At 53.0% G+C, this 21342-nt stretch overlaps 1 protein-coding gene across 1 annotated transcript in view; it reads left to right on the top strand.

Moving 5' to 3' along the window:
- Positions 1 to 21342, top strand: part of ARHGAP39 (Rho GTPase activating protein 39) — a 65177-nt gene that overhangs the window by 24251 nt on the left and 19584 nt on the right. The window contains exons 2-3 of the mRNA XM_071572784.1: positions 8010 to 8405; positions 18547 to 19855. Of these exons, the coding sequence (XP_071428885.1) occupies positions 8010 to 8405; positions 18547 to 19855 (1705 nt within the window). The remainder of the gene's footprint in view (positions 1 to 8009; positions 8406 to 18546; positions 19856 to 21342) is intronic.

Below are 21342 nucleotides of genomic sequence, written 5' to 3'. Positions count from 1 at the left end.
GCTGTTAAGGATCGGGGGTTTGGGCCTGTGCTCTGATGTGCAAACTGAAAAGTCAGCCATGATGGCAGGAGGGACCCAGCATGTGCCGGGGCAGCAGTTCAGGGCCAGACAGGTTATCCAGGCAGGTCCTGTGGCCAGGGAAGCTTCTCTGCTGTGGGCTGGGGCTCCAGCTCTGCAAGCCCTTTTGCTCCCCAGTCCTGTGAACCCCCTGGGCTGGCTGGGACAGGTGGGCAGGAGAGCCCACCCACAGGAGCTGTGGCCCAGCCCAGCCCGAGCACCCTGCAAAGAGCAGAGGGAAGCACCTGCAATATTTCTGACACTGAATGCTTTTCACTTTCTGTCCAGGCTGCAGTGGCCACAGTTGATCTCTATTCATAAGAGTCTGAGGTGCTCACCCTCAAAGACACTTTGGGGACAGAGGGAAGCAGAGGCCCTTGGCCCCCAAGGGAGCAGCAGGTCCTTTCTCCAGGCACAGCAGCCAGCCCTGTGTGCCTCAGAGCTGCGGGAGGAGCCTGTGCCTGCCCTGGCTCTCAGGTGCACTCAGAGCCAAGGTTTTTTTAATAGGAATGGATTTCACTGCTCCTCCTGCCCTCAGGTGCAGTTTCCTTTGGTGTTGGATTGAGCAGTCCCCTGGTACCTGTGATTGTGTCTGCAGTGCTTGGACTCCTCCTGCTCAGGCTGCCCATCCAACAAGTGCTTTATGCTTTGTCCCAAAGCCATGAAAACAGGGATGTTTCCTGCCCCTTGCTCTTCCCTCTGTTGTAGACCCCCCCAGTTCCTGTGGAAGGGGGAATGAAGGATGGGATGTGGGCAAGCAGCACTTCAGGTCCCTCTATCTTCCCCTGCCCATGGGGTGCTCTCTGTGTGTCTCTAGGGCTTGGCTGGGAGTGATTGCAGGACCCAGGTCGGTCTGAACCTGGTGAGCAGCACTCAGTGCAAAGTGGATGATGGAGAAGTGGGAAGGTTAGTGTGATGGAAGTTTCTGTGCTGCCCTCCCTTCTCCCTGCTAAGGTATGGGGTTCTAAGATTCCTGTGCATCCATCCCACTCAAGGTTCAGGTGCTGGTCTTGGGCTGTAGGGCCTTATGCCTTCTGGGCTTTATTTTAAGTTGCTTTTCATTGTGGCATGGCTTGTCATGGTGTCCTCCCTCAGAGAGATCTTCCCTCTGCTCCCCCTCTTTCATCTTAGAGACACCAGGAAATCTCAGCTGTGTCCTGAAAGTCCTTGTTTCTTACTTCTTTCTCTCCAAGACAAGATTTTGGAGGAATCTGCTGTTAATGTTGGTGCTGCCCCAACCTGCTGCTGTGGAATGAGCTGCCCCTTTGCTGTCTGTTCTGCTCCGAAGACAAAGTGAATCGAGAGTCTGACAGCAGCAAGATGGGAGCCAGCAGTGCTGGTTCCTGGGCTGGGGCAAAGTTTGGGAATGGCCAGGAAAGAGGCAGGAGCCAACAGAGTCCAAGCAACCAAAAGACCACCAAATTTCTCATCTGACATCTTTATCTTTGAAAATACCACCTAGCAGAAGGCTTGAGGCTTTGGTGGTGTTTGTATTTAATTTTGATTTTGTTGTGGTGGGTTTTTTTAATTAAAAACATGAAAGTAATGAGATGCTTTGTGTGATAGGACATTTTCCAGGCTCTCTTATACCCCTAATCCACCCAAACCATGGTGCTGTTCTCTCTGCAATGTGTTTCCAGGCTGGACTCTGCTTTCAGAGGCTTGCCCCTGTTCTGCTCTTACTGGATTTAAGCATATGGGCTCAGGCTTTGAGCAATCACAGACATTTGTTCTGTATTTTCACAGTCTGGTCTGTCTCCTGCAAGCAGAGGCTGGTTTGTTTGCATAGCACTTATTTTCAGAAGCAGGAGTTTTAGGAACAGGCTGACATTATATTTATTTTAGTTCCTCTATAATTTTTGTTAGAAGGATGCATGTGTATTTTTAAAAAGTCCATATATATATATATATATATATGGGAGAGAGGGTTGTTCTGGGTACTTTTTTTATCCTAAGATGTAAATTATAGCGTTTCTGGACTTGACTGAGAGAAGGCAGTGAATAAAGCCTGGATTGACTGAGTCAGCTGGTGGTGGAGGGTCACCATACGGTGCTAGAGACCTGCTTGGAGGCTCTGCAGCTCCAGATACAACGAATTTTACGGCCCAGTCCTGGCTTTGATTTGCAAATGAATGACACAGACCACCTGGAGGTTTTCTAAGAGGTTGCTTTGTGCAGAAGGTGAAGGGGCAAGTGTGATCCTCTTTAACAAAATATGTAGTGGTGTGTGAGTGGTTGAACAAAGCCTGGGCTGCTCCTCAGCTAGGCAGGAGCCAGGGATCACAGAGGATCAGCAGTGTCAGCAGCTGTGGTGCCTCTGGGATGGTGCCCACTCCCCATTCCCGAACTGGTTTGCCTTGTTCCGCCACTGAGGCCTCCTTTTAGAGCACCCAGGATTGGGAGCATGGCTTTGTTCTTCATAAGGCTCCCTCTGCTCCTTTTCAGCGGACCCTTGCCCTACTCTCTGTTAGCAGCACATGAAGGAGGCTCTGAACTTGTCTCTGTAGGGCAGATCATTCCAGATGCCCTTCCCCATCTCCCCAGCTGTTTGCTGCAGGGAGCATCCCTGGACCCTACACACATGCTCCTCTCTTCCCCTGTACCTGGACCCTTGCATTTCTGGTCCTGCTCCATTTTCTATAGTTAATAAAAATTTTATTCTTTCCTGGACCTCATTTACAGTCTGTGTGAGAAGATCTAATCAGGAGATGCTCACAGGATGCCCTTTTGGTCTGAAATACCCTTTTTTAAAGATTATCATTATTATTTTTTATTCCTAGGCTTTGCCAAGAGGGAATAGCAGCCAGGAGGGACTCAAGTGGTTTTTGAACAGCAAAGTTTGCACTTTTGCATCCCCTGTGTCCTTGAGGCTGCAGGACTGTCTTAGTTTGAGGGAAAAACCAAAATGTTTACCAAAAAGCAGAGAGGATTCCTCCACAATAATCACATCACTCTTTATTAAATTTAAGAAAAAAGAACTTTAATTAGAAAATGGATATAAGAAGGCTAACTGTTCTTAACTACTATATATATATATGTAGATACAGATATAACTGTAAACAGACCAGAGCAAACTACTCCCCCAGCACCAAAAGTAAAAACAAAAGAGAACAACCCCCAAAAGCTGTAGGTTCCTCCTGAAGCAGTTACATTATGGACAGTGTCAGTGTCACACCTTGGCTGGTTGCGAGGTGAATTCTCAGTCTGTTCCCAGCGAGGCAGAGATAAGGGATGAACTCATGTGGACTCTCTCTCTCTCTCTCCTTGTCCTCTGTTCCAAACGAAGAAGGAAAAACTGGGAGTGGAGGAAATGGTGATAATTCCCAGGAATCTCCTTGCAGTCCAAATCGGTCCCCAGGAAGAGGGAAAAAAAGGTCTGCAGTGTCCTGAAGCAGCTGTGTCTCTCTTCTCTCTCTCTCCCTCTAAAGCTCAGGGTGTCCAGAGATGAAGAGGGAGAAGTAAAGAGCAGAGCCAGAAAAAGAGCTCACCAGCAAGCAGTGGCTCCTTTTCTGCAGCTGCCCAAAAGAAAACCCCCCCAAAAAGTCAAACCAGCACACAGGGAACAAAGAAAGGAAAAAAAGAACCAGAGCAGCTCAGCTCCACTGCCGGCCTCGTCCCCAGTCCCGCGAAAAAGTCCCCCTTTCTCCCTCCACCACCCACAAGCGTTAACTCAGGTCATCAACTTGGAATTCTAAGTGGTTGGGCTATTCCTTTCTCCTGTAGTGGGAGGGAAAGAATTTACATTATCATTCAAAACTACAACAAGGACAGAGTGCACCAGCTTAGCTCTTAGCCATAAAAAACCAGCTGCTGGTCTGCGAGGCTGAAGGCTTCAGGTGGGACCAAACCTGCCTGCCCTCTTGAGATGCAGCAGTGCACAAAAGGCCCTACTCTCCTGTCTGGTTTTGCATGCCTGGTGCACCATCCTGCTCACGGCACTCGCTGCTTGGAAGCCAACACCTCCTGCCATGGCCTGGCCACCCCTCCAGAACATCAGCGTGCCCAAGGCTGTGCCTTCACAGGCAGGGGAGCTCGGACTGCTGGGGAGACAGCTGGAGCTGTGTCCTGCTTCGCAGCTATGAGGTGTGCAACGTATTCATGCGTTTGCTCAGGACACAGAGGAAGCTCCTGAAATCTCGAACAGTAGAGGAGGATGCACGTTGGGAATGTGGGTTTGGTTTTGGAAGCAGGTGGGGGTTTTGTTGAGCTCCTGCTGCACTGCAGGCTCTGGTGGCTGCGATAGTTGGCCAAAGCACTGCAGTGCCAGCAGGCTGCCTGTCCCCATGCTGGGGCTGCAGAGGGGGATTGGTCTGGGTCTGCCAATGGGCCTGAAGGGAAGTCCTGTCTTGGGGACAGAGTCCCAGGAGCTGATGCAGAGCCAAAGCACTGCAGTGATCCTGCTAGTGGGAGCAGTGCCACGGGGCCAGTGGGAACAGGCGCCCAGTCTGTGGCTGCTGCATCCATCCCTCAGCACTTGGAGCCGAAAGCACAGGGAAAATCATTATTCAAATCATTCCCAGGAAACTTCTTTAACCCCGTGAAGTGGAATGGGAATGAATTTTTTTTCATGTCCAAGTTACAGCCTTATCTCTGCAATCCTGGGTTTATCACGTCTTTCCAGAGTTCCTGATGTTATATTTGAGGCTTGTGTGGCAGCCTGGGGCTGGCTCTGCTCCAGGAATGTGCTCCTTGCTTTTCCTTTTCTTTCTTTACATGAGTGTGATTGTACCAAACTCTTTAGTATTTCAGTGTGTTCTGTGCAGACTTTTTCCCTGGTTAAACTCCGCCTCATTCATCCTCAGCCCCTCAGTTTTAAGGGGAGCAAAGAGGTCACTCACCCAAGTCACCCACTTATGTGCCTTTGCACGCAAAGATAAATGTAAGCTTGTTAAAACGGAAGACTATAGTTAGCAACACACACTTGGACGTGGCCACGTGCCATGAGAGAATTCGTTATTTTCAATAGCTTGCACTTGACAGAAAATAGCTGACCTCTCTTCTGTGCTGAGGAGCAGCAGTGAGGCTGCATCTCTCAGTGTTCCAAAGCCTTGCTAACATGGCAAAGCAGATCAAACACAGTTTGCTCTTGCACATTAAAAGGTTGGTGGCTCGACTGCCTCTCCATTGCTCAACTGGGTCTGGGTTTTGTATTTTTTCTTCCTTGCCAAGCAAATCCTGTAGAACTACCTCCTGTCTTACTCCCAGGCTCATTCCTGTGTGTGTTTTGGTGCTGCGCCTGCTTTCCTCTTCAGCCCTTCCAACACCTGCTCTCTTCCCATCCCCTCCCAAGTGCAGCAGGCCATGCCCCCCTACCTTTGGGTGAAGCCCCCCCACATTCCAGCACTGGCAGCAGTCTCTCCCCCCTCCTCAAAGCTGCTGGTCGGCCACCTGGGTCTAGGTCCCCTTCTCAGTTCTCTGTACTCCTTTTCCTGTTGTCTGCCTGTCCTTGTGAAGAGCTGTGGTGCTCTCCAAGGTTACTGCTCCTCATGTGTCCCCTCTGAGCTGGCCCTTGGACCCTCCTTGCCAGTTCATCTCCTACCTGCACTTCTCAGTAGCTTTCTCCATGGACATGCCAATCTTGCTCTGCTCCCAGCGCTGCTGAGCTCTGCTGCTGCTCTCAGTTTTCCTCTTTATGCTGTTTGTTATGGATGACACCTCTCTGCTGATGCCCTTGATGATGACGATGACTTGTTATTTTGTGCCTGTGCTTCTGGTTTGACATTGCAAGTGCATGGGAAGAACAGGGCTGCTTCTCTGGTTGCCAACCTGAGCCATGGCACGGGGTGCTGGTACAGCTGTTCTTGTTGCACCTTCCATCAAATAGGGGAATTGCTGTTGTTTTGATCAGAAAATACCAAACAACTAACCAGATATTTTCTGAACACAGGGTGTTCTAAGGATCCATTTGCAGGCACACTTGTGGCAGTGGCCTGCCTTGCTGTGGTGACAGGGGGAGACCGACAGGAACTGGTGTCATGGGCAAAGGTGGTGTGCTCTGCTCCCAACTTCTTCTTGGGTCAGTGCAAATGGTTGCGATGGTGACAGTCTGGGCTTGGTGAGGAAGTCTGTCTGAAAACTCACCTATGCCACAAAAAAGTGGCTTTCCCTGGGATCAGCTTCCCCAGCCAAGCTGTCTGTGGGAGTCCAACCATCAGCCCTCCATGAGACTGTGAGGTCAGCATTGCATGGGAGATGTGTCAGGAGAATTGCACCTTTTCGGAGCCAGTTCATGTTTATTTTGGGTTGAATTGACATTGTACCTATCAATTTTGAATCCTCAGAGAGCTGAGGAGCAGCCTGCTTTTTCGGGCTGCATGCCAGACTGCTCAGCATTGAGTACACCCATGGTTTTCCTAGCAAGGAGGTGCAGTGTGCAATTAAACACACCCCCAGACTTGCCTGGTGGTGGGGGCCATGCTGACCTTCCTCAGAAAGCTCCAGGGGCTGCTCTGCCCTGCCAGGAACTGCCTCCTCTCTGGGGACTGTGCCAGCAGGGCTGGGCACTGGAGCCCAGGCTGCCATTTCGGGCACTGCAGTGCTGCCACCATCACCCCTCATCTTTCCCAGGACCCCCAGGCCGGCAGCAGAGGGTGTGAGAGTGATGCAGTGGCATCTCCCTTCTCCTGCTTCTCCTGTGGTAATGGCTTCTGCTGTCATGCCCTCACTGGAAGCAGCTGGAGGTTGTGCCAGAGTGAGCCCTGGGGACCTCGAACCTGTCCTCTTCACATGGCTTTTATTAATAGCAACACTGACTTGGACCAGCTTCCTGCAGCCTCCACTGACATTGGTGCAGGGGCAGGACTTGGTGGGTGTGAGCAGAGCTGGGGGCACGTGCAGTTTTTATCTTGTTTCTCAGTTTCATGCCAAGCATACCACTGGGGACAGGATCACTTTAGTGGCAGCATCTCTCCTTTGCAGGAGACCTTGTTGGGATTTGCACCCCCTTCTGTTTATCTGAGCTATCCAGGATGGTTTTTGCTGCCATGCTGGGGGGCACTGGCCCTGCTGATCTCCTTTACTCTCACTTGGGCAGCTCTTTAGGGCTGGGGGGGTCAGTGATGAAGGCTGATGTGCCCGTACCAGGGCCGTGTAGCCCAACAGCTCTGCATCAAAACCATCACACTGATCTGCCTGAGAAGCATTCCTACAGCACTGCCTGCTTGGCTCTCACTGAGCCCTGGGCTGGGCCAGCATAGGTGCTGGTGAAGGGACCCTGTGGCTCCAGGGGCTCTTTGGGGCTGCAGAAGGATTGTGAATCAACAGCAGGGCCTATTCATTGGGGTATCTTACACCCTGCTGCAGGCTCTGTCCCATCAGCCAAGGGAGAAGGGGAAGAACCTGCAGTGGAGGTGGTCGCATCCATCAGTCACTACCCACGTTTATCTTTTTGACAGGCAAGTGTGGGCTTTGAGCAGGGTCTGTGAGACCCAGAGGTCCCCTCCAACCCCACACACCCCACAGCACGTGGGGCCTGCAGGCAGGCACTCACATGGGGCAGGCTGCCTACATTGTTGGGAGCCAGGGCTTTGATCTCCTGAAATGGAGGCTGCAACTCCCAGAAGGAGCACATCCTGCTCTGCAGATCCTCGGTGCTCTTGAGAGCAAGTTCCCGTGCACGTCTCACAGGCAGTGGCACTCCCTTGGCTGTGCCAGCTCTTGCTGTGAGCTATCCCAGCACCAGCAGACGTACTCCCTGCCCCTTGGGCTTGTCAGGTCCAGGCTGAGGGAGGTGCTCTCCCCTTCCCTGTGCCAAAGATCTGCTCTTTTGTCTGAGCCCCATCTCAAACCCTTCCCCTGGCTTCTCCTGAGCTTGCTGAATGGCCCTGAGCAATGCTTTGATCTGCAGTCAGGCTGCCTGGCCCGGTGGCAGCAGCTCTGGAGGACTCACAGACAACCAACCCGTTTGTGCTGTGCCTCTGGCCCAGACTAACGCGGCTCTTGTGTCCCTGCAGCTCAGACTGGGTGGAGATCATCGAGCCCCGCTCCCAGGAGCGCATGTATGTCAACCTGACCACTGGGGAGTGTGGCTGGGAGCCCCCTCCCAACCTGAAGGTGCGCCAGTCGGACCAGAAGCAGTGGTGGGAGCTCTTCGACCAGAACAACAACCGCTTCTACTACTACAATGCCATCACACGGCAGACGGTGTGGCACCGGCCGCAGGGCTGCGACATCGTGCCCCTGGCACAGCTGCAGGCCATGAAGCGCAGCTCCCAGCCCGACTGCGGCCGGCAGCACCGCGGCAGCGCCAGCAGTGACGGCAGGAGCACCCCTGTCCCCATGGCCCTCCTGCAGGACACGGAAAAGGGCAGGTGGGACTGTGTGGCAGAGAAGAGGAAAGACCCCGGCAGGTACGGAGAGTGTCAGCCTTCTGTGTTAATACCTGATGAGTGGCTCCAGCTGCCAGGCAGGGCCTGTCGGGCAGGTGGTAGGCTGTGCCATCCCATGAGGGTGCTGTGCTGCCCCATGAGGGTGCTGTGCTGGGGCAAAGTGCTGCCCCAGGAGGGTGCTGTGCTGCCCCAGGAGGAGTCTGTGCCAGCCCATGAGGGTGCTGTGCCGCCCCAGGAGGGTGCTGTGCTGAGGCAGAGTGCTGCCCCAGAAGGGTGCTGTGCTGCCCCAGGAGGGTGCTGTGCCACCCCAGGAGGGTGCTGTGCTGGGGCAGAGTGCTGGCAGGACCTGATCACTGCTGTGTGCCTGCCTCTTCCCAGGGTAAAGCTGTCTGCTTCCGCCACTGTGGTACTGCTTGAACATCCCTGGCTGGGCCAGGCCCTGTTTGCGTGAGAGACCATAAAAACACACATCAAAAGATAATCATCACTCTTTGTGCTAGGCAGAAGGAGAGGGGACAGGTATGACTGTTGAGCAGTGACAAGAGCTCTGTCGAAATCTCACAGCAGGGTTTGTTGGGATGGCTCTGCTGCTGTGCCAGGGGTCAGGTTGCTGTGGGGTGCAGGTGAGCCTGGCTGCTCTGGCTCTTTCCTTCCGCACTTGCTCAGCTGCTGACATGTTCTTACAGCAGAGAATGAGGTGGGGATGGCAAGTACAGAGCTCCTGGACACAGTTATTGGGTCACATCAAGCCTGAAAAGAAAGAACAGTAACGAGATGCTATTTTGTTTAACTAAGATTTTTTTACACTCAAATTCATCTGACTGCAATTGGGGCATTTCATTGTATTGAAACAATGGCAGCTTCAGCTGCACAAAGCATCCCCTCCCCAATCTCTGTCAGGGTAGCCCCTCCACCTGGGACACTGTTGGGGGCTGCCCTGCCTCCCTCCTGCCCTGTCTGGGCATCATCCTGCCCTGGAGAATGTGGTACTCACAGCTGGGGGGGCCGTGCAGCAGGGGAAGTTTGGTCATGCTGGAAAGTGGCTCACCCGAGGGCGAGAGCAGTGCCAGGGTGATCCTGACACTCCTGCCATCTGTGCCAGGGGGCCTTGTCCTGGCTCTGGGCAGCACAGCCTTGTGGATCAAGGCTGCCTCTCTGTGTGCCTGGTGCAGGCAAAGAGAGAAGAAAAAAGCCAAGATGATGAAAACCACATAGGATGGCACTTCTGCTGTTTATGCACCCTGAAGTGAGGCCTATCGTGTGTCTTCTGCTCCCTGAAAGATGCTCCTGTGTTCATTCAATGCTGATCTTAGTGACTGGGAGACACTGGTGAAGCACATGAAGTGCACCAGAAAGAGCCCAGAGCTTTACTGGTGCCCATAATGCTCCCAGTACCTCCTGCACCAGGAGCAACCCCTCAGAGCTTCAGATCCATCCCGAGAATGATCCTTGCCCTGCCAGGAGAAATCCAGTAAGTAATGCCTTAAGCTGAACCTGAGTAGCTCCCACTTCCCTCAGGTCACTCCCAGTGTTCACAGTTGAGCCACTGGAACATGGGATTTGCCATGAGATGACTGGCTTCCCCTTCTTGTCCCTCTGCAAACTGGCACTCTGTGACAGCCAGGACAGGCACTGCCAAAACTATGTGTTTCCTGGGGAAGTGAGTGCAAGAGCCCTAACAGGGTGTAAGATACCCTGGGCTCCACAGAATCCAAAGTATTCCTGACTCAGTCTCTCAGGAGGGAACGTGGCTGCTTCTGCTTTGATATGGGGAGTTGCTGTGCCTCAAGGGAGAAGAGATGTCAGGTGTGACCCATCTCTCAGCTCTCCAGCCCTCTTAGTAGGGCAGACTTCACATAAGTCCCCTCTTACAGGAGGATAAGGGGTGATGCAATATGAGCATGGGTTTGCTTTAGCTTTCCTTGCCAGCCAGGCAGCATCACCATCACTGCCAGTTCTCCTGCAAGGAAGGGGTGTGGGAAGGAATCTTCCCTTTCTCCATCTCTAACTCAGGTTTGTGCAGCAATCCTGAGACACTTTGAGCCTGAAACAAACTCTGAAGGGCAAGTACTGGAAAAGGAGTAAGTGGCAGCTCACTTGGGAGCTAACAGGCTGTTTGGACATACGAGACTCTTTCAGATCCTCACACCAGTAAGCCAACAGTATTTGTCTGTGGAAGCTGCTTTCTTGCAAGTGGAGACTGAGCACTGTTCCCATGCACGTCTGCCCAGTGTTATCTCTGCTGCATGAGTGGGGGTTGCACGTCTGGTTATGCACAGGGATCGATTTCCCTACCTAAGGCTGACACCTGAGGAGAGATTTCTTACCTTTTGCTGGCTTGTAAAAGAGGGAGCAAAAGCTGAGCCACAAGCAAGTGTCCCCGGGGGATGTAATGCCATTGCTGGGATGTCTGGTATACCAACAGCTTAAGCACACTGAGCTCATCAGTTCTGTTGTGTGCGTCATTCTCCAAAGACAAACTCAAGCATGCCCTCTTCCTCCCCTTGGAGGGATGCAGCTGCATAAACAGAGGGTGAGCTTGTTGAGTGCTGTTGGTAGCATTTGACATCTTTATAGGTACCTGCACCCAAGACAGCTTCACTTTTGTCCTTAATGCCAGCACAAAAGATACTGTTTTTCTTTCCTTTGTGTTTGTCATCTTGTGATGGATGGAGAGGCCAGAAGAGACCAGTGTAGTAGGGCGGTCCCATGGTGTAATGGTGAGCACTCCAGATTCTGTATCACAAGGTCATGAGTTCGAGTCTCAGCGGAGACCATACCAGGCAGTTCAATGCCTCCCTGCCATCCGATCCCGTCAGATCTCGGATGCTCAGCAGGGTCAGCCCCGGTTAGTACCGGGTGCTGTGACAGTCCTGAGGATTTCACTGTCACTGTCCGAGCTCGTGCTCAGCTGTGGCAGATGGACCTTAGGACTTAAACGGTGGGGCCAGTTCTGCGCACGCTGAGCCTCACCTAAAACATCCACTGCGCAGGCTGGAAGAGCACACCCATGTGGGGAGAGCCCTTCCCAAATCTGCGTTCCAGTTTGGCCATACAGTCCCCAAGAGGGGCCTCCTGCAAGCACATGCCACAGAGATCTGGGGGAAGGGATTTTGTCCTTTTTTCAGTAATGCTTTGTGGTTGGTTTTTTTCTTCTTTTAGTAGACTGTTCTTTACCACCTTTCCTCTCTGGAGCCCTTTATCAGCACTGCTGAATTTGCTGTGCCCAGTGCCACATCCCAGTGCTGCCAAACCCTCTGTATGCTCTTGGCAGCCTTGAGCAGAACAGATGCTCCCCAGACAGGCAGGAGCTGCACCCACACTTTGGTGCCCATTTCCTCTGTCTCCATGCCCATCCCACCCCTCCCTCACTGCCCCACCACTTGCTGCTGCTCTTCCAGCTCTCTTAAGCACACTAGCTCGAAGCAGCCTTCTCTGGACATTGGCCTTTGATTCCCCCAGGCTGCACAGGGGTCTCAGTCCCCCTTCCCTGGGAAATGGCAGCTTCTTGCTGTGGGGGAGACACTGCTGCCTTTAGCCATCACTGGAGCTCCTGGAGAAGCTTCCCTGCCTGTGCCCTTGTTCCCATGTTGGTTTTCAGCTGTGCTTCCTGTGCTGCCCAGCCCAGCACTGGCTCTGCTTTCTCCCCTGCCCAACAAGGATAGCAGACAGCACTTCCCTCACAGCTCCAGACCCTTCCTGAGCTCTTGGAGTCCTAGTGGGAAGGAAGATGGGCTCTCTTCAGGGGAGGAATTGCCGAGATTATCCTTTCACACACTGAAGAACTCTGCAAAGGATGGACATGTTCTCTTGGGGACCATGAGACCAGCCTGGGGCTGAATGCAGCATTTTGCAAGTGTCCTCTGAGCCACTGCAGCCGTTCTCAGGTTTGCCAGAACTTCTCAAGGCAATGGGTCAGAAAGGGCTGAGCATGGCAGAGTGTCAAAGCCTGAAGAAGACAGTCTGGCTGGGAGTGGAGCCTGTGTGCTGGTTTACAGCATCTGGGCACACTGCTGGTCAGGACTGGGAGTGGGCTCTGCTGTCCCCAGCCCTGCTGTCCATGCCGACCACCCCCTTTCCTCCTCTTCCTCTGGTCCTTCCAGCATCAGGGATTATTTGAGAGTGCTGTTTCTGAGGTTCTCCTTGTAATAACAGTGCCCCTTAGTCTGGTTTGACTTATCACAGGCTCACATTTCTTGTGGCACAGCACAGGTAGTGCCAGTGTTAAGTTCTTCATAACCAGGCAAGAAACACTATCAGGATCACTCATACAGGTTTGTTTCCTTCCTGTGCTGCCAGCGTTGAGGTAGGGTGTGCAAACACAACGTGCTCTGCACGTGTCTGCAGAGCTATCAGAACTGTGCAGGCTGGGTTTGGGTGGGACACAGCTCTGCCTACGGTGGGTGCTGGAATACAAACATCCCTGGCCACTCAGCTCTGGCACAGCACGAGAAAAACGACTGCTAGGAAGGGCAGAGCTGAGGTGTGGGATCTTTTATCCAGGCTTCTGGGAGGAAAAAAGCAAACAATGGAGCTCTGGAGCCTGAGAAGAGCTGCCGGATGTGCTGGGCCTGCTGGAGCTGGGTGCGGGCTGGGAAAACCAGCGCCAGGTTAGGGTGTTTATGTTGGAGCTGCTTGAAAGCATTCCTCACAGGGAACAGTCCCTGGGGACTCCTCAGGGACTCTGCTGCTGGGGGCTGAAGAGCACAGCTGAGAGCCTGTGTTGGGATACTTCTGCACTGTTGGCTTTGCTTTCTGTCAGGGCTTTCACTGTTCAGAAGGACAAGGCTTAACCTCTCTTGGTGCTGGGAAGTCAGGAAGTCTCTTTCTCCTCTGCTTGGTCTTTTCAGCAGCCTGGGGAGGGAGTTGAAGGAAGCTGAATCCAGACATGGCCCCAAGAGATTGTTCATGGCTGTGGAAATGGTTCTTTCAAAAAAGCCTTGTCTTCTCTGTGATGGTGCCGCTTTCCTCTCATCTCTGGCAGCCAAAGAGGCTGGAAATGGCATGGTGTGTCCAGGATGTGACCGACAGGCCAGGTGGGGTACAGCACATTTAGAAGTTTCCCTTTTCCATCCTATTTACTTACAAACCTCGTGGTCAGTGTGGTGGCTGTTGGTGGCTTGGCAGAGGCACAGCTTCCCTGTGTGCTCTGGCCCTGTGAGACACCACCCCCAGCAGAACCCTGCAAGGACACTGCTGTGGCACAGGTGGCCTGAGTCCTGAATGCATAGCTCCTGGGTGCATTATCCTCTCCTTGAAGTCAGAGTGGGCAGACAGTGGGCATTGGGGTGCCCTGGGGAGGTACCAAGACCCAGTGGATGCCTGGACCAGTCCCAGCATCTTGAGTCGCAGCCAGGAAGGAGCAGTGGCACAGTGGACTTGCTTGCTTTCCTCTTCCTTGCCTCTGACTGCACCTTTGCCCCTCACCCTGCATGAGCTGCAACAGATCCCAGGGCTGTTGCCCAACAGCCCTCCTGGAGCCAAGCCCACCTGATGCCTGGCCCAGCCTGGCCCCAGCACAGGGCACCTGGGTGCTTTGCCTCTTACCAGTGTCCATGGCAGCACAGCTGTCACAGCCCCGAGTGTTTGTGCTGTTCCTTGAGAAGAGCAGTGTCAGTGGGTGCCCTGGATGTTGGGCTTTGCCCGCTCCAGGGTGAGCTTGGTCCCAAGGTGCCCTTTTCTCCAGACCTGAAGGAGGAAATGTGTCAGGGTGTGGACTGAAAGTGCCAAAATCCTGCTGTGAGGAGGCTGCTGTTTGTGGCAGAACTGCTTACTCATTGCCCTCTGTGGCTGACTGTCCAGCTTGTCCTGCTGTCCTGCCAGCTGGGCTCAGGACAGCTGCAGAGAGAGCCCTGTGCCAGCAGGGCAGACCTCCTGCTGCTCCCCTCCGTGTTCCACCCATGTGGCCAGTTCTGTGCTGAGGCCCCACTCACCACATCCTCCCATCCTGGGAAAGCCCAAGGCAAGGGTCAGCTTCCTCCCAGCCTGACAAAGGGACTCTGGGCAGTGAGGAGCTGTCATGCTTCGGTGTGCCTGTTGCCCTCAGGCTGGCATGGGGTCACAGGTAGGCAGCTTGCCTGTGAGGGGGCCCATGAGCACAGCATCCCCTTTTCTTTTTCACATCGGATACCTCATTGCTCATCTGAGAGCTAAAATCTAGGCTTTGCTCTTTTTCATGGAGCAGAGGCAGAGGTTGTTGCCAATTGGTCCCACAGGACTCTGATGTCATAATTCCATGCTGGAGCAGGAACCCATCCCTGGTGGCCAGGCTGGGGGTGCTGTGCAGGTGCCCAGCCCCACACCTGAGTGAGGACCAATTGGGATGTGCCCAGTGCTGCTGTGTAGGTGTGAACTGGGACAGATGGGACAGGAGATGGTGCCAGTGCCTGGTGTGTGGGCAGGGAGAGGCTCCTCCCTGTGGCTCCAGGCTGAGTGAGGCGGTGCCAGCGCTCCAGGCAGAGATCCTGTTGCTCTGGGTCACTGCGGGTTTGGTGGGCACCAGAGCAGGCACTGCCAAAGCCAGGGTGTCTTGGTTTGAGGGGAAAAACCAAAATGTTTACCCACAAGCGGGGGAGGGGGCCTCCTCCACAATAATCACGCCACTCTTTATCAAATTTAAGAAAAAAGGAATTTAATATAAGGAGGATAACTGTTCTTAACTGATATATATATATATATATGTATATATATATATATATATGTAGACAGACTCGTGCAAACCGCTTCCCCAACACCACAAGAGAGAGGAAAAAACCAAACAACAAAACCCAGCAGGTTTTTCTCCGGGAGGAAAGTTATACTTAAGCAGTGTCAATGTCACAGCCCGGCTGGCTGCGGAGTGAGTTCCCAGTAGTTCCCAGTCCCTCTCCAGCGAGACAGACGAGTGGTGAGCTCCCAGATGAACTCTGTGTCTCTTGTCCCAGATGAAGGAAAAAGAAAGCTGAAAGTGGGGAACCACCACGTGTCCTGCAAAAGCAGCTGCACACCTCTCTCTCTCGGGTCACTGCCCCAACCGGGGCGGGCAGGCCGTGACGGTGCAGGCGGTGGTCAGACTGGAACAGAGGCGGGGATCCCAGATGCAGGAACCAGGAGAAACAGCCGCGGCGAGGAGAAAAAAACAGCATCTCAGCCAGAAGCCGTAGCCGTAGCCAGCAGAGCAGCTTCCCTCCTCGGCAGCCACCGCTCCCGCGTCCACCGAGCTAAGAATGGAAAGATGTCCCCAAAAACAAAAGAGACAAACCTGCCCCCATCCAAGTGATCAGCGGTTAACTACTTCTTTTTGTTAACTGCTGGCATGGGCAGTTAGTGGCAGGGGAGAGAATTTACATAATAATCCCAAACTACAACACAGGGGTACCCGCACACGGTGAGCCTGCACAAGGTGACAGGTCTGACTGTCGTGCTGTGCCTCACAGGGGTGGGTCTGCCAAGCCTGGGGTGATTGGATGGGTGAGCTGTGCAGAGCTGGTTGGGCATGCCGTGCTGCCAGTCAGAGAGAGGGCAAACCTGAGGAGGTGGCTCGTGGCATGTGGGGCCCAGTGCCTTCCCATGGAGTGCAGGTTGGTCTGCCAGCCCTGCCCCAGCTGGGGCTCTTGTAAGGCTGGGGACACACCTGTCTCTCAGGGGTACAGCTATGCTGCCCCATGATGCAGAGACTGGGTAGTGCTGTTCAGACACAGTGCTGCTCTGGCTGGAGGGTTGATCCCTCCTGGTCTCTCACCCTTGGCCTGCCTGCTGAGTCAGGAGCTCATGGGTGGCTTGGCCTGCTTGCTGTTTGACAGTCTTTCTTCTGTGCCATGAAATGAGCTGCTGGTACAGCCATGGGGGTGTCAAAAATACTGATTTAAAAGCCTCCTGAGTGTGGCTGCTCTGGTTCTTCCTGTTAGTCCAGAAGCTCTTCGAGGAACAGCCAGATCTTCAGCTTGTGTTTGTGACTGGGCTTGGCCTCACACAGGAGAGACACTGGTGAGAGCAGCAGACCCTGTGTCCCCCAGGGAGGGATGCCTGATGGGTTTTGGGGCTGCACATCCTCACAAATGCCATCCAATCCTGCTGTTACTGCTGGCTATTCCCTGCCCACATCCTCACTTGGCACCACTGGCACCCACCCCCCTGCTCCAGGCATTGTGTCCCAGGAAGAGGCATGCAGAGGACAAGCCACTGAGAGAATGGGAGAGCAGAGGCTGTGCTTGATGGCAGCGTGGCCAGAGGGAGAGAGGCAAAACCTCAATTCCCATGTGTTTCCCAACCTGCTTTTGGGACAGGGCTCAGGTCAGTACTGGACTGTGATACTCTGAGCAGAAGGTGGTGACTGAGGGCAGGCCTTCCTCGTGGCGGTGGTAGCTCTGTCTTGAAGTAGTGTCAGGAGCTGCTTTAAAAAATAAACCCCTTCATGCTTTAGTGGGAGATGCTTGGAAGGTCCCAGGGCAACAGGGACCCCAGGGTACAAGGTGGGGGGAGCAGTCCTTTCTCAGTCTTCTCTGGTTACCTGGATAGTTGCACAACAGAGCTGTGTGGGCTCTCTGGTGGGAAAGGAGCCAGCCCTTCCAAGGGGAAGTGCAGCACATTGCAGCCCGAGGGTGGGGGGCCCTTTGGACCCTGGCCAGGGGTCAGCACTGCACCCGTGGCAGGGCAGTGCCAGCCTCGCCACACCTCTCTCGGTGCCAGGGTGGGATTTGAAGCAGCGCAGTGCCATCAGAGAGCATGTTTCGCCAAAAGCATGGTAAGCAGTGGATGGGGAAGGGGCACAGCACCCCCTGAGGAGGGCAGTGATTGGGAGCAGATGTGGGACATTGGGTGTGGGGCAGAGGATGTGTAGGGCAAGTAACTGGGGCAGAGCTGGTGAAATAGTACCCCCCCACAGTGCACTGGTGGGATCGCCATGGCGGGAGGATGGCCGAGCACCCCAGGGAAGCTGTGCTGAGGGGGGGCTGGGACCTGGCCAGGTGAAAGGGCTGTGGAGAGCAGGAGCAAAGTGCAAGAGGGTCGGGGTGTCCAGGTATCTTAGGACTTGGCAGGGCAGGCACAAGAGGGGCAACATTGGTGGGAGGCAGCTCTGGACGTGCAGCAGAGGTGGGTCTGTCTGCCCACGCAGGGCCCATGGAGGACAGGTCAGCAGTGTGGGGTGGGGAGCAGTGAGGTCAAGGTTCAAACAGAGCAAAATGGTTGTGAAGATGTTAGAACATTTCCTGTCACAGGTGGGACACATGCAGCATGCCCTCAGGACACACTCAGTGATGGCTGGTTGCAGGTACATGGAGGTGGGGAACAAAATGGAGCCAGATTCAAGGAGACCTGCCCAGGGACAGTGTTGCCTTTGACAACCTGGAATCCCAGGCTGGTTAAGATCTTTTCCCTTCCCTTTTCCTCAGAGTTCACAAACACAGACTGGCTGTGGCCACAGCCTGCCAGCATACTGTTGTTCTGCTGCAGAAAGTGCCCTGAGACCGAGATGCTGCAGTGGGCATGTTGGGCTTTGGTGGATCCTGGGTACCACCGCGGGGCAGAGGAGGCTGTCACAGCCATGGGAGCTGAGCAGGGCCACCCAGTTTGGCCAAGGGAACCAGATCTAGTGCATCAGGATTGGGAGGAGACTTGGCATGTGGTGTGGGGGTGTGAAACATCCTGTGAGCTGAGGATGGCCACCTCTGTGCACTTCCCATAGACCTTCTAGGTTTTTCTGCAAAATAAACATACATCTGAAAACTTAAAGAAATAGCGTGGTCTGGAAGGACTGTCAACATAGTTGGATAATCTGAAGGCAGGTACTTGGGATTGTTTTCCAACTTAATGCTTGAACGGTCCAGAATAATTTGCTGGTCTCCAGCTGGTGGTCCTGGGTGCCATGCTGGCTGCTGAGCCTTGGGAAGTGGAGGTTGTAGCCTATCTCAGTGCTGCTGATACTGGACAGATTATAATATGATGTGAACTCATTTCATCTTGTTGTTCTACTGTTCATGACTCAGAAATTTATCATATGTAACAACAATGGTTTGCTGTTTCAGGAAGGGGGATTTCCAGGAAAAAATAACATGCTGATGTAATAGGCTAGGGAATCTTCAGGCACTTTGAGAGTAACAATCTGGTATTTGTGTAGATTTAGAGGGAACTTCATTTAATATAATTCTTAAATAAGTGCCTGCATTTGTATCTCTTCTTTTAGGGAGACTCCTACCCAGTGGCAGCCTCTGCCAGGCACGAAAGCAGCCATGTTGGTCAAAGTGAACAGTCTGAGGCAGATACAGAGCTTTTCAAACAGTTCACTTCAGCTGCAGAGTGCTCCAGAGCCCAACAGCCCAAAATCTCTTCCGAAACCAGCTATATATGCTCAGCCTCAATCCGCATCCCAAAGCCCTGGAGCCACAAAGCAAACGCCTGCAGGAGAAACAAAGCAATCTATGCAGATCAAAAAGACGGAGAATGGTGGGTTTTGCCTGGTACTGATGAATGGTCCAACATCTCAAACCCCTCCAAGGAGCCGGACAGGGACCCCCCAGCCTGCATCCCCCAAGTATGCCTCCCCTGCACCGATATATGATGAGCCATCTCTGGAGTCACCAATTTATGACGAGCCACCAGTGGATATGGACACAGAAAGCATTGCGGTGAGTGGGATGTCTTCATCAAGGTCACCAAACAATAGCTTAAAAAAGCAGCTGCAACCAACCAAATTATTGCAGCATCCCAGTTTGCAACAGCAACAGGCTGCAAATAAGCATGCAAGAAATCCCTCTTCCACTGAATACAGCCCAGCCGGCAGGGAATACATAAAACATATGGTCAATGTTGACCAATCTGCCAAACTCTCCCACTCTTCTGCTGCGACAGCTGATTCCTCCACTAAACTGCCTGGTCAGCTTGCTTCAAAGGACAGCTTCAAGCAGTCCTGGAGGATCTTGGAAGCCAATGTCCTCAAGAACATGGAGCTCCACCACAGTCGGCAGAACAGCCTGCAGACTCAGGAGTACCCAACCGGTGTAAGCCATCAGGACTCTGGTTATTCAACTGGCCCTTCTCCCAGCTTGAGAAAAAGGAAAGGAAGAAGGCAAGGAGCAGGTCAAGTAAGACCCGGCTCTGTGGGCAGCAGCAGTGAGCTCACAGCCCTCAATGATAAAGTGATCGCGGAGATGCGTGTGGTGGTGGGCAGGTCAGCAGCTTGCAGGGGCAGCAAGGCCAGCCTGGATGCTGAGAGCCTGGAGAGCAGCGTCCCAGCAGAGAGCAGCAAGGTCAGATTCCAGTCTGACCACCTGAAGAAGTGCATCAGCCACAGCTCCAGGGACGATGTCTCAGCCAGCAACAGGTCTCTGTACAGACAGGGGCTGGAGATGAGGGAAGGCTTTCCCAGCGATGCAGCTGCTCCTCAGGACACAATGAGGCAGAAGAGGACTTTTGAGAAAATTGACTCCTTAGAGAAGAATGTGACCAGCCAAACGAGCCTGGCTTCATTGGACGCCACACGCCTCTCCTCGCAGGTACCTCGCTGCCGGCGCCGCACTGGGCTGGGGGGCTCTGCGGGGCTGTCGTGGCGCAGGGGCTCTCCTGGGGAGGGTTTGGGTCTGGGTGTGTGCTGCGGGCAAAACATGGCTGTGCCTGCAAAACAGCAAACAGGTCACAAAGCTGCACAGCATGGCAGATGGAGGCCTCATTCCAGGCCAGTGGTGGGAGAGGAGGGAGAATTGTGAGGGCTGAGGGCTCATGTCCAGCGAGCCCTCTGCAGTGCTCTGTTATTTGGGTAAATCTGCTGCCTGATCACTTTGCTGTCACTCCTGTCTTTGCTGGAAGCCCTTGCCCTTCATGTGTCCTTCGTGCTCTTTGATGGCCGGGGTCAGTGCTGTGCAGGACACAGGTGTCAGGATTTGCATGGCCATAAGGGAGCACATCCTCTTTGTCTCCTTTTTCTAATGGTTCCTCATATGCTGTTCTCTCTCCCAACTCCTGAGCATCGAATGGAAACATTTAGAAAAGCAGTGTTATTTTAAAGGCCATTAGTGTGCCTGCACAAGGGGAGTAGTTTTTCTCTATGACACAACCCTTCTGCAGAATTTAGTTTGCCATCTTTTCTCCTATTTGTATTTGAGGGAACCTCCTGCTTCCTGATTTTAGTTCAGATTTAGGTTCTTCATAGGTAGTTTTACATCTTTTGAAGGTTTTGCCCTTTTTCTCTTTGCTCACTCTTCCAGTTATTTTGGCCCTGCTGAGCAGCTGAGTCTCTGCATCAGTTTGATGAGGCAGAGCTGACGACCATCCCCCATCCTGAAAAGTGACTGTTTATTTCTTCTGTCTTTTCTCCTTTTTGCTGATTTCACAAAGAAACTTGGCAAAGCTCCTTGACCATTCCAGGTTGCTCCAGCAGATCTCTGAGGTGTAAATTTTCTCTGGAAGCCAGGCTGACACTTCTCTATCAGATTTATCTGTGTGCACTCTATTGTCATTTTGCTTTCACTGGAAGTCTTTTAGAAAACTGATGCCATGTTCCTGCATTTCCTATTTTTCAGGCACAGAGCCAGATCAAGTTTACATGACGTACTTTTAATAGTTCAGCAATTTCATTTCACGGGCTCTTTAGGCTTGGTGAAACCACTCCCTGCTTTTCCAGCTGTGTTACACCTCATTGCATTGACAGGGAGAGCTGAGACTTGATGCCTTGATTATGCGCGGGAGATGGTGGGTCGGGAATAGGCTGGGAATGGCCTTGAAAATGAAGAAAAATAATTCATTTGTGGTAATCTGGGAAAGGAGAATACAGTGGAAGATGTAAGGAAATGGATGTTGTGATAAAGGCAAAGAGTCAGTAAATAAATATTCACAGAAATAATCAGAAATGTAAGAGTCCAAGTAAGGAGAAGAGGAAGTTGCAAAGAGTAAGGCAGCGAGTGGCTTGAGTCATCAGCAATGTCCTGTGCTGGGCCTGAGTTGACGGGGAGGAGAACCAAGAGGCAAGGAATCTCATTATCTGAGG

The sequence above is a fragment of the Pithys albifrons genome, chromosome 18 (genome assembly GCF_047495875.1).
Source record: "Pithys albifrons albifrons isolate INPA30051 chromosome 18, PitAlb_v1, whole genome shotgun sequence".
NCBI classification, from domain to species: Eukaryota; Metazoa; Chordata; class Aves; order Passeriformes; family Thamnophilidae; genus Pithys; species Pithys albifrons.
The sequence above is the reverse complement of the archived record's forward strand: the minus strand, read 5'-3'. Positions and strand labels throughout refer to the sequence as shown.